Consider the following 17914-nt stretch of genomic DNA (forward strand, 5'->3'; position numbering starts at 1 on the left):
AGCAAAACACAACTTTTCACATCACTGCTCACAATGTAGAGGTCAGTGGCTCCATTTCCTGAATGGGGAAACCAGCCATGTGTTTCCAAAGCTGCTTGCCTCCACTCTGCAATTTTTGCAGAGGACATCCCCTCTCCTTCCATAAAAAGGGCTACAGGATGCATCTGATCAAACAACCATCAGCTCCATCGCAGTGCAGCCTCCACAGCAAGCTCACGGGAAGAGTCACGCTGCACTTAGAGGGGCCATGCGGTGTTCACACTGCCCATTAGCTCTGGTATGAAATTGTCCTCAAAGAGATGCAGAACAGCTGCAAGCTGGGCACTTGGGGCAGCCCCGCAGGGACATCACGAAGAGCTCAGTGGCCACTGAGGCCAGGACACAGGGCTCCAGCAGGAGGCCAGAAGAGGCACAGCTCTGCTACCGTTTCTGCTCACGGCACACGTCTCCGCCAGTAAGCCATCACTCCCCCAGTCCACCCCCAGCTTAACCATGTGAAAGGTTTCCCACGCTCGGGGGCAGCCATGGGACATAATCTATACATAAAACCATGTAGAAGTCACCTTGAGGAACATGCATCAGTCCTGGTGGGATCTCTCAGCTAGGTACAGTAAGCGAATACCAATGACATTTCAAGGAGAAACTCCTATTAGCAAGGTTTCTTTTAAAGGAGCATTGGAAAAAAAAAAAAAAGGTACAAAGTTACATTGAAGGCCAAAAGACAGCGAGCCCTGGCTTCTTGCAGAAGTGAGATACACTGTATCAAGACAACAGTTGTTTTCTAAGGCACGGAAGCTCCCCCATATTGCACACCAGAGGGACCGGCAATCACACGGGTGCCATCACCAGACACCAGCCCTTTGGGTGCACAGCTACCCCTGGCACCTTGGACACATAGTACCTTTAAAAAGACAACAATAACCAAAAAAAAGAAAAAAGGAGCACTCACTGCTTTAAAAAAAACACACCCTTCTCATCTTTCTACTTTACAAAAAGAGTAGGATTTCCTCCAGAGAGGGTGCAGACCGCAAACACTTGGACAATGCTCCACTTCTTGCAGAGAGGCTCCGCAGCGGCCAGCAGGCTCGAGGCGCTGGCTTGCGGCGCTCGCAAGCGGGCATGCGGCGGGCCGGGGCCGGGGCCAGGCCGAGGCCGGGGGGAACCACAGCGCCGGCGAAGCGGGAGGCACCTCCAGTGCCGCCTGCCCGCGGCCCCGCGCACCGCGCCGCGGAAAGAAATAATAACAATAACTAAGGCAACGCGCGGGCACCGCGGGAGGGCAGAGCGCGGCGGCCCGGCCCCGGCGGCAGCCGGGCGAGCACCGCGCGAGGCCGGCCGGGCCCGCGGGCGCTGCGCGGGGGCGGAGCGGGGCCCGGCCGCCCCCCTCTCCCCGCCGCCGCGGGATGCTGCTGCGGAGCCCCGCGGCGCCCCCGGCCGCAGCGCGGGCACGGCGGCGCCGCATTACTCAGCGTTTCCACCGGGAGAGCGCAGCCGCCGCCCCCGCGGCCCGGCCCGGCCCGCCACCGCCGCCGCTTACCGATGCCCGGCGCCACATAGACGAAGTAGAGGAAGGAGGAGGAGAGCGAGAAAAGGAAGAGCGCGGCCAGCAGCGAGCGCCGGGGCAGCAGCCGCCAGGCGCCGCGGGGGCCGCGGGGCCACCGCATGGCCGATGCGCCGCCGCCGCCGCCCTGCCGCACCGCTGCCGCTGCCGCCGCCGTTCACATGCGCCGAGGCCCGGCGGGACGCGCCGCGCCGGGGCCGCTCCGAGCCGCCGCCCGCGCCCAGCGCCGCCGCATGAATGAGCCGGGGCGGGACGGGGCGGGGCGGCGCGGGGCGGCCGGGGGCGGGCCGCGCCCGGGCACCGGCTGCAAAGTTCCGCCGCCGCCGCCGCCAGGGATCCTCGGTAAAGGCCTCCCCCTCACCACCGCCCCCCGCCTGCCGCCCCCCGCACGGCTGCGCTGTGGGGGCGCCCGGCGGCGGCCCTGGACGCCTGGAGGTGGTCCTAGGACACCAACGAGGGCCCTAGGATGCCCAGTGATGGCCTTGGGACACCAGTGATGGCCTTGGGACACCCAGCAGTGGCCCTAGGATGACCAGTGATGGCCCTGGATCTCCTGGCGATGACCCTGGGGCACTCAGTGATGTCTCTGGGATGCCTGGTGAAGGCATGGTACGCTTGGCAATAGTCCTGAGACACCCAGCAATGGCTTTGGGACACCCAGTGACGGCCCTGGGACACCCAAAGATAGTCTTGGGATGCACAACAATGGCCCGGGGACACTGGTTGTTGGCCCCTGGACACCAGTGATGGCACTGGTGATGCCCAGCAATAGTATGGGGCAGTCAGCAACGGCCTTGGGACACCCAGCAATGAATCTGGCAGTCAACAATGGCCTTGGGACACCCAGCAATGAATCTGGGACATCAGTGATGGCCCCAGACACCCCGCAAAGGCCCTGGGACACCCAGCAGCAGGCACGTGTGGGGTGAACCTCCTGGCCTATAGCCCACCACACAGCAGGGGGTTGTGTCCACTCTGAGCTGACAAGTGATAGGTGCTGTGCAAGGAGTGCTGAGGGATAACCCCTGAGATAACCCCTGGGATAATCCATGGGATAACCCCTGGGATAATCCACGCCTCCGAACGTCTGCAGCCTGAGCGGAGATAATAGACGCAGAAGAGAGGCAGTGAAGAGGAGGTGAAGTCATCGCAGCCAACCCCGTAATCAGCACTAGCAGCAATCAGCAGCCCAGTCAGTTAAAGAAGAGCAATTAAGTAGTTTTACGCATATTTCTGGGCAGCTCCTCCATTGCATGTAGGAGGAGTTGAAAGGAGACACAGAGATGTCTGGAAATGAAAAATCAGGAGTGAAGAGCTCCAGGTCAGGGTTGGTGGGGAGCTATGCTTTCCCAACTGCTCCGGGCCACCCATGGTGCTGGGCAAGGAGAGAGCATACCAGGACTGGCCGTGGAGCTGCCCGGGCTCCCCAGATATCTTGACCCGTTTGTGACTGCAGGCTCTGGGCAACTTGCACTTTGTTCAGGGGAGACCATAGAGAGACATGAGCTCTCATTTCACCAGCTGATTTCACCAACTCTCATTTCACCAACTGATAGAGCTGAGAAAACTGGGTCAGGCGCATGGCGGGAGCCAGCCGCAGCCTTCTGAGGCATCAGCACCTCCAGGAGCGACGGGCTGGATGGGAGATGGGACCGACAGCCGCCGCTTGCCTTCCGGCGGGATGTGCCCCCTGCCGCCTCTGCACCCGGCTTATTGGCCTCTCCCAGGCAGCAAACAAGATATTACTTTATGTAGACTTCCCACTTCATAGCAACCGGCAACTGTCTGGCTACCAGTCAACGGACGGGCTGCCCAGAGCAGGCTTCCAGGGCAGTTTGGGGCCAGACGCTGCAATAAAGGATTCGCGAGGTAAATCTGCGTATCACAGTAATCCTGTAAAGAATTAGCCTCCCTTTGAGTCTAGATGCAGTAAAGGCAGATGGAGAAAAGCATTCTCATGTGTTGGAGAAATGTGAGAGAAACAGATTCAGGTTAGATAAATAGATACATGGAGGAGGGAGGAGGTAAAAATGAAGATAATGTAAAAATGAGCAGGGATTAGCAGAAAAGTGGCAATCTCTCTTTAAAAGGCAAGGCATTAATTTTGCTGATGTAAACAAGGCCCAGCAGGATCCTGAGGATGGACAATCTTCATCAGACAGGAGATGAGCAGGGATTTCCCTGTGGAGGCTGCACGGACTGAGTGAGTTAATTTGTTCTGAGGAAACTTGTACTTGTTCTTGTCTTCCAGGATTGCCACTCCACCACAACCTTCATTTAAATAAATTAAATCCTGAGTCCTATTAATTTCTGGAAGTCTGCAATATTCCAGCAGAACTGCACTAGCCAAGTGGTGGCTAGATGCAGTACTTGCAAAATCGCTTTTATCTGACTCCTAAAAGGATGCCTTGGGCTAGGAAATCAAAGAAGCTCTCTTGGTTGGTTTTTGATTTGTTTGGTGCGGGCATGGTCAAAGGTGAGACATCACCACAACCAATGATCCAACCTTTCAAATATATTTAATTAGCAATGATTTTGCTGCAGGAGCCACCCAGAAACTCGGCTGCTGGGCCTGGAGCCAGGCTGCTGCAATAGGGACTGCCACAGCATGGCATCAGCAAAGCCCTGCTGCTACCTTGGGGCACGGTGCCCTGCTGCCCTGGGCTCTGATTCACCACCCTGCTCTCTCATTTCCAGGATTCAGCTCAGCCCTAACCAACTCCTTTCACTTTTTGCTTCCCCGTTTCCCCTCTTCTCACTGCCCTTGTTTGTCCGATTAAGCAAGTCCCCTCTGCTAAATCCCAACTGAATGGTTAGAAACGCCAGCCGCAGCTCTGGTTGGTGTTCTGTGCTCTGTGCTACAGTTCCCTTCGTGACACATTTAAGGCTTTCTTCCCCCCTTCTCCCCTCCTTCCAACAAAGTAAATAAAACAAAATAGGAAGAAGGCTTTTAAAATTTTGGCTCATGCCAGGGGAACAGCTTGGAACAAGGTCCCAGGCTGGGGAATCAGCAGAACGAAGGGCTGGAAGGGAAAGTGAGGCAGGTACATGAACAAGAAGAGGTGGCAGGGTGAAAACAATTTCAAGCAGCCGTTGCGGGATGTGGCTTATGCCCGGGGAGTCCCGGTTTTGCCCCACCTGCTTTCCTCTGGTCAATCAGGGTTGCCAGGCTTCACCACGCACCAACTATTTCCATCTACCCAACCTGAGGCAGATTAGAGAAGACTTACTCTTTGTGTGGTTTAGCCTATCCCATTTTATGGTGCCTGTGACACTTTGAGGAGTGCCCATATGATCAGCTTTGATGGCAGATCAAAGGCAAAGGTAACATCTGTGGCTGCTGAGCAATGAGCAGGAATAGACCTACTTGGACCTACTTGCAAGAAGACATATCTGCACTTTTAGAGCAGGTCTCCACTTAAAAGGCATTCTGCATCACTGCAGGGAGAGCTCTGTTTTGATTATTACATCCTACTAGGGACACGGCCACACTGGGGTAAAGTTATTCTGGACCAGTAGAGCTTCTGCTTTGGTGTCTAGACCCACACTAGCACAGGGGCACCGGCTGGGGTGGTGAAGGTACGTGAGCCCTGAGTAGCAGCTGTGGGCTTGTAGAAGCCCACTTGGACAGAGTGATGAGATCGTTCTTTTAGGCACGGCTGGTTTGCTTCCTGGAAGTGATCTTGCCTTCCTGGAACAACACATATTTACACAGGCAAAATTGTGCTAGTGTAGATAGGGCAGGGGCGAGGCGGGATGTGAAGAGTTAGCACGACAAGGCTTGCACGGAAGCGCTTGTCCTGGATGTGTGCTGCAGGCAGCCCCAAAGCCCTCCAAGCAGCTGAGGTCCACAGGGTCTGCAGCATCACAGGCAGCAAACTGTGATTACCATAATGTCATAACACCTGCTGGGGCCGTCCCCAGTGGAGGGTAACCTCCTCGAGTCTCAGGCTCAGCTGCAAAAAAGATAGCCATCACCTTTCCTGTTCCTTCGATGCCCTTGAGAGGAGACAGTGTAGAAACAGAGGGCTCCTGGCCCCCAGGAGCACCCGCTCCCCCAGGGCTGGCTGCGCCCGGGGCCCCTTCGCGGCACAGGCTGCCCCAGGCCTGCTCTGCTGTCACTTCCCCTGCCTTTTCTGCCCGCGTGCTGCACGGAAACGCCAGGACGGGCACCACGAGCGAGGCCTCGCCACCACTTGGGCGTACAAAATCAACAGGCCACCTCGCCAGGACCACGTCTGCCACGTACTTTTGGCGAACAGGTCCTTACGCGTCCCTTCACGCTCTGCTCACTGCAGCGGTGGAACCGGCCCGCGAGCCTGCGAGCGCTTTCCCCGTCTGCCTCGCGTACGTGGGTCCGTGTAGGGGGAAACACCCGCTGGCCCCGAGACAACCACTCGCCCAAATACCTGGCGTGTCCTGCTGCCTTGTTGGGCTCGGTGGAAAACATCAGGTGGTGGAGAGCGAGCCTGGAGAGACTGACGTCGCCAGGAATGAGGAAGCAGCGGCCCGCCGAGCGGCCGGCCGAGCCCCACGGGCTGCTTCCTGCAGGTGCGGGCGCCGCTGCGGCTCGGCACGCCGGGCCGGCGCCTGGCGAGGCAGGAGCGCTCTGCCTGGTCGTTTCAGAGGTGCCCTCTGCCCACAAACCTGCCGGCCAGCGGCAGCCCGGAGAGGAGGCTGGGGAAACCCCCAGGCTCGCGCTCTCACGGGCGAGGAGGGAGAAAGTCATATTGCACCAAACAGTGGGGACGGCTGCGTTCGGGATAAAAGGCCGGCGCCTCTTTTCCCGGTGGCACCAACACGGTCGCTTAAGTGCTGCATGAGGGACGCCGACTCGGTGCTTCTGGCTGCTCACTCGCGCTGCCCGCGGGCCCCGAGGGGAGCGAGCCCCTTCGCAGAGGCAGCACCACGAGGTTTCGGCAGAGCCGTGCCACCTGCTCCCGAGGGCACGCGGGGAAGCGGGCAGCGTCCACCGGCCCTACCGGCTCCAGCGGGCACCCGCAGCAGAGCCGCGCGCCGGGGCCGAGCCCGAAGCGAGCAGCCGGGTGGAGCTCGGCGGCCGCAAGCATAAGCGCTCACCCGCCCTTTGGGGGTTGGAAAGGCGCCCGGCAGGGCGGCTCCTCTCTGTAGCTGCTGTAACCCTGTTGCTGTCAGCCCTCGACAGCTCAGGCAGAGGCCCGGCCGGCAATAACTCATCCGGACCGATGATCTTTGCTCTGCCTGCCTCTGCAGAGGAAGGGTTGCAGCAAGGATATCACAGCTCTCGCTAGTGGCTACAGGCTTCACCACTCTGTAGTTTCTGGCATCGTCAGCTCAGAAGACAGAGACTCCTCAGATTAAAGGCTCGATCCATGATTAGCAAAGTGCCTCCGTTTACACCGGTCCAGAGCAGCAGCACCCGATGTGCCAGGGCTGCTCCGCAGCGCTGGGACTCAGCAGGGCTGGCTTTGCTTTGGGTTTACCGCGCGGATCCCTGCCGTCAGACAGCTTGCGAGGTGAAGTGGGAACTGGAGCTGTGACTGTCAGGAAGCGACTGAGACCTGGATGCAGACCAGTTTTTAATTCTGCAAGCCCCGTGCAAAGAGAAAAGGGCTCCCTTTATTTTTGCTGAAAGTCCGTTTGCAATGTGGGGCGTGCTTCAGCTCAAGGAAGCCCATGCAGTGTCACCGCTGGCTTTGAGAAGGAGCAGCACCGAGAGGAAGCATGCATAGCAGGAATGTAAAAGTTTTCTGTGTGTGCACCCGCAGACACGGTGCGTGCAATAAATATTCATTCAACATATCCTTTGCTATGTGCCAGATTATTGACATAATTATTGATGCAACAGGTTTTCAAAAAGACACAACAGGGTGTGTACTTAGTTTGGTAATAAGAGCACGCCTAAGTGGCCCTGGGATTTTAGGCTGGATATTAGACCACTGCCACCCACGCATGTTGCTATTTTATCTAATATTGACATGTTGGCAGTAGCAGAAAGAAAATCGAAGGCAGATATTTGTTTATTAAGATGGAGGAGCTCCACTGAAGGCTGCAAGGTGTTCCCTTGCTGTAGACCTGTTCACAAATTACGCTGCCCACTAAACTTTCTAACAAGGCTATGAGGGCTCTGACCTAAGTACAGGGATGTCTCATTCTGCCAGAGTCAACAGATGTGTCATCCCTCCCAGGAGGAGACAGTTTCAATAGAAATGCTTTTGTGGAGATACATTTTCACTTGGAAGGTGCTTGTCATCAGAATAATAGGCTAAAATATTAAGCTTTTCATTGCACTTTTCAAGGGTTAAATTGATTTCTCTGCCTCTGTTTGAATCAGCCTATCTCTGCATGCTGGTGAGCTATCCCCGTCAAAGTGGACTTCAAAGTGGGCTTCAAAGACACATAAAATACCTTGGAGATTTAAATATTTTGCTGAGGAATACATCAGACTGTACTTTCCAAAATTTCCCAAGGAAGGAAACTTCAGCAGGCAACAGATAAAAGTATTGTGTAATTTAGTGCAAGTGCAATCTATCTAGATTTTAAAACATCACTTGACAAAAACTCCCTCAAAAACCTATGACGACAGCCTGGCTAAAGTACTGCTGGAAAAGCAAAGCCGTTTGGGAAACAGAAAACAAAAAGGGCATTTGCAGCAAGTCACAAAGTTAAGCCTGGGATCCCAGGAAACTCCACCATGGAACCAGCCTTGTCTGATTTCGAGAAGAGGAGAGGCCTGTCCCCGGTGTGGGAGGGATTACAAGGAAATCTGGCAGCACCAGCTGAAAGGGCAATGCTGGCAGCTGAACCTGTGCTCGGCTCCAGGAAGGTGACATGGGTGGAAAATAAATGTTTGGACTGTTCCTGCACACGGCTGCACTTCAAAACTGAAAGCAGAGGAAAAAAAGTGGGATGAAATTCTGCCTCTGTTGAAGCCACCTGTAAATGTGCTCCTGACTTCAGGGTTTGACACTGCGTGGAGATATGACTGCCTTCCAGAAATCTGGGGACAAGGACAACCAGGAACAAAACGTTTCAGAGGAAATTGCTTTCTATTAACTCATTTAATTACATAATGCAGAATTAACTCAGGAAGGCCAATAGCTTCATTGGCTTCTCAAAAAGGGAAGACGTTTGGGTGGTAAATAAGAAACTTCCACAGCTACTTTAAATCAGGTGTTTCAAATACAGAATGTAAATTCTTCCGTTGTGGGGCACAAAGTAAACGTTGCCTTCCCTAGCTATAACCAAGGGGATTTTACCCTTTCCTCTCACGCACTGACTAGTGACAAACTAAACAAAACAGGTGGCCCTACAGAAGAACCTGGGCTCTGGGAGCCTCCTGTCACCTCCATCCACACAGTTCAATCCTAATTAATTTCCTTAACGTATTCAGATATTTTTTCTGGGGGCTCCTCGGAATGAGCAGGAGGGAGGCTGAGGCCGCCAGGGGCTGCTCCAGGAACACGCTGCGAGTGGGGATGGGGACAGGGATGGAGGAATCAGCGTCAAGAGCTCAGGGAAGAGTAATGGGCTGGCGGGAGCACGTAGGCCATGTCCTCCACCCAGCAGATATCAAGAAGACATCCCTGAGACATATCTTGGGGTGGTGGGTCGGGGCCCAAGCCTTTGAGTGCACTCTGCTGTCTCTGCTGGGCAGTCTCCGCCCTTGACAGGCCAGCTAGGCGAGGGGGCAACGGTGACATTCGAAGCAGCAGCAGATGTCCCCAAGCTGGGCTGAGCACGACTCAGGTCTCAAGTGCGGTGGGGCAATGCAGCCACCAGAGCCACAGCAGAGCTGGCCAGCACGGCAGAGCACCTGGCCCCGGCTCCACAGGAGCTGCCAGCTGCAGCATGGCCGTGGTCGTGATAGGGGCAGGACCATACTCCTGATTTTTTCCACACGTGTTGAGCACCAATGTGGTGCTTACACGAGCTGGGGAGCATCGACCTGCTGCCTTCGGGTTGCACCATGGCCTGGCACGGCCGTTGGAGATGGTGTCAGGGGAGAGTCAGCCACTCACGCTCTTACAACAGCCACGCTCCGTCATCTCCCGTGGGAGTCTGCAGTTCAGCGGAGCTCTTAAACACATGCTTCAATCCCAGTGACTTCAGCAGGGCTTCGGCATGTGCTGAATCAAGGTTTCGGAAGCAGTTCGCCCGGGGCAGAGCGCTCTGCTAGAGTCATCAGCACCAGCCTTCTGGGTTCTTGCCCTGCTAGGTTTAGTTACTACCTACTTTTAGCACCAACACCATTTGAATCATGTGCTTTTATTTTTCCCGAAAGAGCATTTGCACCATTACTATATTTATTTTATTCTGAGGAAATCCTGATGATTTCCTTTTCTGCTTGATTTCGTTCCTGTTTGCAGTGGGATCCCTGCTGTCGTTCTGTAAATACCAGTTCTGAAGCCTTTGCAGGAGCAAGCCTGACTGAGGGCAGAGAAGTTGAAGTCAGGCTGAAGAGACCTTTACCAGCTCTAAAAACAGCTGCTGTTGCTGCTGCAAATGATTTATACCTCATCTGGAGAACAACAGCTCGGAGCCCAGAGTTGCTACCTCCAATGATTTATTTGGCTGAACTTGAGTTTGGCGATGTGCTGTATAATGCTTTTTTTGCACGGAAGTGTCACTCTGAGGGAGGTTTAATTGCTTTCAGTGTGGATGGTGATGAGAATGCCTTGGAAAAGCTATTTGCATACATTTTCTAGAAAGCCAAATGTGTAACTTCCTCGGAGCTCAGGCAGTCTGCGACTGCTTCACTGCGTTAGTCAGCTTTGCTGGATGCCTCTGATAATTAACAACCAGAAATTCCCCAGCATGGAGCAGAAAGTAAAACTCGGGGCCATTTGGTCTGAGTGTAGGAGTATTTGTAACAAGTAAAACAGCAGGACTCTGGATACGTGGTTGCAAGCTACAAACACACGACCGCCCCAGGCCGGGCAGCGTTGAAGGCTCTGCGGCTAACACTGCATGCAGCTGTGCCGAAGTCCACGGCAAAGAACAGGAAAGGACCCAGGACTGCCTGTTCCCAAGGCATTGGCTGTGGAGTAAAAGAAAGTAAATTAGCTATTTCGACAGGATAGGGCCAGTGTCAAACAGCTGATCCACCACCGAGAGCAGGCCCACACCTGCTCCGCGCAGTGCCCACGCAGCTGGTCAGGCGGACTCTCGCCGGTGCCAGTTCAGGAACTGCCTCCGCCAGAGCTGTTACTGCCGATTTTCCTGCCAGCCAGGAGGGCAGCGCCTGGTTCACATGCACAAATCCCTTTTCCTTCTTTCTTCACAGAATTCGAGGGCACAGTGTCTCTCGAGCGGCCTTGGAGATTTACATAGCATCCACCACAACAATCTGGTTGAAATATTTCTTTACGCCGTCACACATATCACTCTTCAGTGCAGTTCATTTTTGTAATTACCAAAGGTTTTGAAGCATCAGATGTTGACGTAAGCAGGAGCCTGCCTAAAGGGAGCGAAACAGGTATTGATTCAGTGTCTTTCAGGGCGAAGCATTGTAGGCACCCTGAAAGTGCCTTATTTCTGAACTGCAGCCATCTCTCTAGGAGAGTTTACTGTATGTCTGCATTTCCCCAGATACATGCTCTTTTTCTGCCTAGAAGTTTTGCCCGGGGAGAACATGAGAGTTATTGAGAGCGGCCTGGGATTTGCAGGCACACGACAGTCTGGCTGGTGGCACTGCAGCTGTGGCCAGTCCCTGCTGGGCTGCCACACACAACCAAAACGATGAGGCATGGCATTTTTTCTGTCTATCATACAGTGAAGGTGCTGCAAGACCAACAGCTTCTGGAAGCGTCAGATTTGTTGCGGAGGTGCTGTGCAGTTGCACACAGGGTGTGTGAACAGCACCTTTCAAGTGCAATGGCTTTACCGTGCACATGCAAACCATCTGCCAAGGAAACCCACAAAGAAAGGTGCCAGTCCCCATCGTCTGCAAAGAAAGGCAACAGCCCTGTTTATCCACAACCAGAGATAGCAGTCCTGGTCAGGCCAAACCTCGAAAGAGGCAGAGCATTTTCTGCCAGAGAACAAGTTTCTGAGTGAACGGGGCTGTTTGTGCCCACCCACTGGTCTGTCTGCATCTCGGGACACTGCAATGTGTGCAGCCGGCAAAGCCAGAGATTGAGGGAGGGCTCAGGAGCACATTTCAGGACAGCAAAGCCTTTCTGGCCCTGCCACAGCCTGCTAGCCTGGCTACAGCCTGGGCTCGAGCTGTGCCTGATGAGTGCAGCTGCAGGTGAACGCTGGTGAATTTGCCTTCAGTGCATGTGGTTCAGATCCATCTGAACAACACGAACAAGGGTGGCAGTCCATGGTCAGACTAAGTCTGCTCAGCTACTTCCCCTAGAGCACTCAAGAGCTCAGCCTGAGTCCATGCCAGAAGCCAGGCTGTAGCTAGCAGCACAGAAATAACTCAGGACTGCACAGCACAGCAAGAAAGGCGGAGTACCATCAGCTAATACAGAACCATTAGAAACTGTGGCAAAGCAGAATATGATCACCCAAACTGGAGCTTAACCAAGACATTAGGGCTAATATTTTCTTGTTATGAACTACCTGAGTGACTATAAGACGTAACCACAGCCAGTGCATCGAAACTACGGCCAGAAATACTACAGTTAGAAACCAGGCAGGATTTTGTAATAGTGAAAATGGAAAGGTAACCAAAGAAAGAGATAGTTTCTCTATTTCTTGATGTCACCCAGTTAAAACAGTATAACTCTCTGGAAGTTGTATTTTAGCCACACATTTTCCCTTCCTCAAGCACAAGCAATGGAGTTCCATACAAGGTTTTAGAGATGATACGGTCACCACCTAATGATTCAGAGGGAAGAAAGGTACCCCCCGCATTACAAGCATGACCGCCTGTTTCGTCTGGGTTCACAGGGTTTCTGTTCTTATGCAACCTCCATTTTTACTTTGCAACAGCTGAATGTGGCTAAGAGGTGAGTTTGCTAAGAACAGTGCCTAGTTACAGCAACAAACTGGGTTTTGCTTTGCCATGGGCATATTCTTCTCAGATAAACAAAGAATAAAATTTTATAGCACGCAGTCCATTGTATACAACCTGGATTTAAGCTGTTTAGTTTATAAGGATATTTTAAACTAAACAAACAGCTTTCCGTTAACATTTTACACTGGCACTGCAGATTTCTAGGTCTAGATCACTTTGAGCCCACGCCTCTTCCCTGGGACAGAGGGAAGGAGTATTACACATAGCAGTCCAAACCTGGAGACCATGCAAGCATTTTTCTGGCAATATCCCTGAAATTAATTGGGGCCAGTAAAAGGCAAAGGCCTGACCCCCGGGCTTTCCAATTTTTGTACCGCAGCACTGCTCAGCTGTGACAGAAAAAAAGAGCATCTGGATCTGCTGGAAGAGTCATTGCAGAGGTGCAAATGAGGCAATCAGAGCTGAAATCTTCTTGGATCCAAGGGGAATGGCCTTGCCAAGGAATGAAATAATTCCCTTTCCCTTGGCCTTCTCTTTCTTCAGCAAGTGCTCCTCCTCATGCACCGTCAGCTGTAGAGTGCTTTTCTATATAGGTTTTCTTCCATTCATCCTATGCATTTTTCTTGTTACACATCCCCTCTCCTATGAGATAGTTACTGTTCTGGCTGGTGCTAAATCTTCGTTATTGTTGCTTTTTCACTTTTCCTCTCTTAACTCTGTACTTCTCCCCTTATCCCTGCTCCAAGCTGCAGGAGCAATCTTCCTCTACCTAGGTCAAGAACGGACATGTGGCTATGGGACACGATGTCCCTCTGTATCAAATGGGGTCCGTGTGTTGTGCATCAAAAGTGATCTGTGGAGTAGGTGTGAACAGGAGCTGTGTTTTATCGGCACAGCAATTGCTATCGTGATGATAGAGTACAGAGAGAGGGGAAGAAGCAGAGATGATCAGGAGATGCTTCAGAGGGATGCCTACAAAAACTACCACCAACTGCCTGTAGTGCAAAGAAGAGATGAAAGAAAGTATGCAAAGTGGTCAGAGCAGGAGTCAGCACATTCGGTTTATTATTTTTATCTCTGCTATACGCTTTGCTGGATACCTGCATCATTTCAGCTGTGAAACCTTTCTTCTCTGGTAGAGGCACCATGGCACAATGGGCAGAGTACCAGAGTACACCAAAAATCTAGCTCCTACTGCTTGTTTTCCCACAGATCTGCTAAACGGCATGGAGCAAAGTTCTCCACCTTCCTGGCGGCATCCATGTAACTGAGCTGAAGCAGGCTGGAGGCTGGGCCTGAATCTACGGCTTACCTCCAGAGAGCCCTCAGGGTCAGCTCTGGGAAGAGCCAGCTGGTGGGAAATATGGGAGCACATTGCCATTAAGCCACACTCAGAAGTGCCTTTCCCAGCTGTCTCCATGTGTCCCAGCTACCTTTGCCATGCCATCACATTACCAATGGTCAGATAAGACAGGCATCCTTCTTGGAAGGGCCCTGGCACAGCCAAGGGCTGACAAGCTTTGGAGGCGGCTCGAGAGAAGGCAGCACATGAGGTGACAAGTCCTGGGAGTGCCCAGCAGCTCCGGGCTACATCCGCGAGTGAGAAATGCAGTTGTTTGTACAGTTGTGCTCTTTTCTCACTACTCTTTGTTTGTAGACATGTCACAGCAGGTGCTTTTTACCAGTATAACAGATACCTGGACTCATTTGGGGCTGTAATGCAGCTAACAAAATACTCTGTTTATGTTAGTGCTGTCACAAGGATTTGTTAATTCCCATTGACAAAAGGGCTTTGGGTTTTTTTTTTTTTTGTTATAAGGAAGGAGGAAGAACTTTTAAGTTATATATCAGGAAGAACATAACCCATAACATACCTAAACACTGTCCTCAACAAAATAATATTTAGTAATAAAAATAATACCTACCGACAAGGCATGCAGTGAAGGATTACTGTGGAAGGGAAGAAAGCAGGGCACAGGAAAGACAAAACTTCCTTCAGCTGGTATTTGGTTTTCACCTCCTGGATGATGAATGGCTTCTGTATGGGGAACAGCTGCTGTGTGGCTACTGAGGGCAAACACAGACAGATCACTCGGTCTCTCCCACCACATGTCTGGTAGCAGCAGCCAGGTCCAGAACAAAGGAGGTGGCTCTTCTCACCGCCTATAGCAAAATGTTGAACTCCCTGCCAGAGGAAGCTGCAGCTACTAAAGTCTCCATGCCTTCAATATGCTGAATAGTGCTTAGAGAGGCTACTTGGGAGCAGTACTCTGCCTGCTCTGCTCTTACTCCCTCTAGGTGTCTGCTTATGCAGAACCTGCTGGCTGAACCTTTCTGCAGAACCTGCAGAAAGTCTGCTGGCTTTTTTTGTGTATGGGTGCTGACGTTTCTGAAATTCTAGTCTGACCACAGCTTGGTCAGGTTGGCACATGGTTTCTCCTGCTGATTATTTTCCTTCACAGTCGTCCACATCTTCCCCCTCCACACACACACACACACACACACACACACAAAGCACTATCAAATTCCGGGAGGGCTACGCATGCACAAAACACATAGATACACTCTAGAAATCGTACCTGTGACAGGGCACAGGAGGCTTAAACTTGCAATCTTTGTTTGAAATTAACAGTGAACAACCCTTTAAAGAAGAAATGGAAAAGGGAGGTACATCATCACTCTCTTGTGTCCCGCCATTTTCTGAACATGCAGAAGCATTTGGAGCCCACTGTTGGAAGCAGGACCTGGGGCCTGCTGGACGTGCTGGTCAGATGTGGCTTGGCTGTCCTTGGGCCTGTCAGAATACACAACTGTGGAGTTGCATCACACTGGTCTCCAGTCTGTGGTCCAGGCAGTCCACGTAGTTGGTTGTCTGCAGTGGCCCAAAAGGTCAGATAAGGAAGTGACGTTAGTGAGACCTGTCTGCGCCGATAAACAGAAACCTATCTAATGGGAGATTAGGGTGAAAAAGTTGAAGTAGATTTCCCCCGTCTTTAGCAGGAGTTGCAGGTCTCAAGATATACTGCTGTTCAGAGGGTAACTGACAGGAGACCCTGTGACTTTGGATTCCTACCTCACCTGTTGACTTGCTGCGTGCTTCTGGGCAACTTCTCCAGCCGCTCCATACCTCAGTTTAGCCTTCTGTAAAACAGCAACTGCCTCCTGCTGAAGCCTGTCACTAAGCATAACCCATTCGCATTGTGAGAGAGGCATGTCTTGAGACAGAAGGCCCATCAAACACTGCTGCTAAAATGGACTCAAATGAGTCATAGCATACACAGCAGAGCACCAGCTCTGGAATGTGTGAAATGCCTGAATTCGCAGGGCAAAAAATTATGTTTAAAAGCAAAATTGGGAGAGGACAATTCCACTATGTCTTGTCTCTGGGGCAGCATCTCCTAACCCCACTTGACATTGTTTGAATCATTCATCCAGCACAGGCTGTCTCTCGGGAAGATGAGCTCTGTGCCCTTGATGTCGGTCTACCTGGCACAATGGTCCTTGATGGATTGCAGGGTACAAGCCGGCACGAACAAGTAGCTGGCGCTTGCAGCAGAAGGTGGTCAGGAGGGCTGCATTGCCCTGGAGGGAGAACAGGGCCAGAGAGGCCAGCAAATGCTTCCCGACAAGCCATTCCCCAGCCTGTCCCCACGTCCAAAGTGAGGGAGTAGTTCAGTCTCCACAGCCTTAGCGCTCAGCCACCTGACAGATATTGCCAGCAGGCAATATGACAGTGTCCTTGAGAATATTCCCTTCTGGTGCCTTTTGGTCTCTCTTTCCAAGGTCGGGTCCCATTTGTTCACATTTCAGGCTGATCACAACCTCTGGCAACGGGCAGTACATCTTGTTGGGCACTGACTACAGTCCAGGACACGCAATATACTTCCTTCCGTCACTCTTTCCCCTGGATAAACCCCAGATTTATCATTTCAAAAAAAGACAAAACATGAAATGAAAAGCAAACAGCCCAATGGGCTCAAGCATAAAATAATTTCAAGCAACAGATGCCACAGCATCAGGGGAGACATTATCTGCTGAGAACTAGTGCCTGGAATTTACCTACAGCTATACTTACTTATATTTATACACATAAGTACATATATATCCCCATATATATACATAATATACACATATATGCACATACCCATATGTCTGCTGCATACATCTAGAGACCGAAAGAGTAAGACACTATACACTTGGATTAAGACACATTAAGAAGATATAAAACCAAATCTATATAGTGAAGGGTTTAAAACAATTTTCAGCATTTCATCAGTCCGCCTAGGAGAATCCTTCCCACCTGCCCAAAAGTAATAAAGCAAGTAAATTACACGGCTGTCTCTTCTTAGCGACACGCTTAGCCTTCGCCTGTATAAATAAATGTCCTCGGCTTGATTGCTCTTCTTAGACTACAGTCAGCTCTCTCTCTCTCAGTCTCAGACTGGAGTGTAGGAATAGAGAGAGAAGGGAGTAGGAGGAGAGGATCTTTTTGCACTGAGATTGTTTTTGGGACAGTGCAGCTTGCCGGTGTTCTCATCTGCTGGCACCAGCCTGCCAACACCCTCAGGAGCAGTAGTGGGACTGATCCTGGGTGATGATGAAGGCCCCTGAAAGGCAGGTCTTTTGTAAACAACACATGGCCTGCTGGCACTTTGCTGCCATACCCGTAAGCGTTTCCTCACATTCCTGCGGTCAGAGATACTGACTTTTTAAAGTCGCTGCTGATTTTGGTATTGTTGATATTGTTCATTTTACCCGATGTCTTTGAAATCCCAGACTCCTTTGTTGTTTGGTCTGTACCACACTCCATGCCAGAATCAGAACTGGGCTTCAAAGCAGCTTAGTGTTTGAGTGGATAAGAGAGTTTGTGGATAATCTAAGAGGCAAACTCAGATCTCTCCAAGGCCAGAGACTGCTTTAACTACTAAATCAACCTCTCTAGAGTAAATCTGGCACACCCCTGCTCTTTAGCATCGACAGCCTCCATGCATACAACTGGGTAAAAGAGAAGCAACTCCTGCGCCTGCAGATTAGAGCCTTCCCCTAGAATTTTCCAGGTTACAGGTGGCCGCTTACTCATCTGTGTCTGCCCTGTGTTCCACACAGCGATCTATTTAGGCTCCTCTGTCTCATTTAAGAATTAAAACTAAACACTTTATTACCTACAGCCACATCATCTTAGATGAGCTTAAACCGCTGCAAAACTCTTGAGATCTATTAAAAGAAACATTGACCACACACATTAATCAACAGATGCTCACTAGCTGTGCATCAGAAAACCACAAATGAGAAGCAGGCTGAAAGGCCTCCTGACAAAATGATTACCTTCTGTTGTGACCAAGTTCTCAGTCCATGAAAAGCCATCTGTACAACAATGCCAGACTAGTGTTTGGTGCAGTAGTTGT

General features: G+C 51.8%; 1 protein-coding gene across 1 annotated transcript in view; it reads right to left on the bottom strand.

Annotated features, from left to right (window-relative positions):
* Positions 1-1684, bottom strand: part of B4GALT5 (beta-1,4-galactosyltransferase 5) — a 42881-nt gene extending 41197 nt beyond the window's left edge. Inside the window, exon 1 of the mRNA XM_068912305.1 lies at positions 1538-1684. Within this exon, the coding sequence (XP_068768406.1) occupies positions 1538-1664 (127 nt within the window). The 5' untranslated portion in view covers positions 1665-1684. The remainder of the gene's footprint in view (positions 1-1537) is intronic.
* Between the last annotated feature and the right edge of the window lie 16230 nt (positions 1685-17914).

The sequence above is a fragment of the Struthio camelus genome, chromosome 18 (genome assembly GCF_040807025.1).
Source record: "Struthio camelus isolate bStrCam1 chromosome 18, bStrCam1.hap1, whole genome shotgun sequence".
Taxonomy (NCBI): domain Eukaryota; kingdom Metazoa; phylum Chordata; class Aves; order Struthioniformes; family Struthionidae; genus Struthio; species Struthio camelus.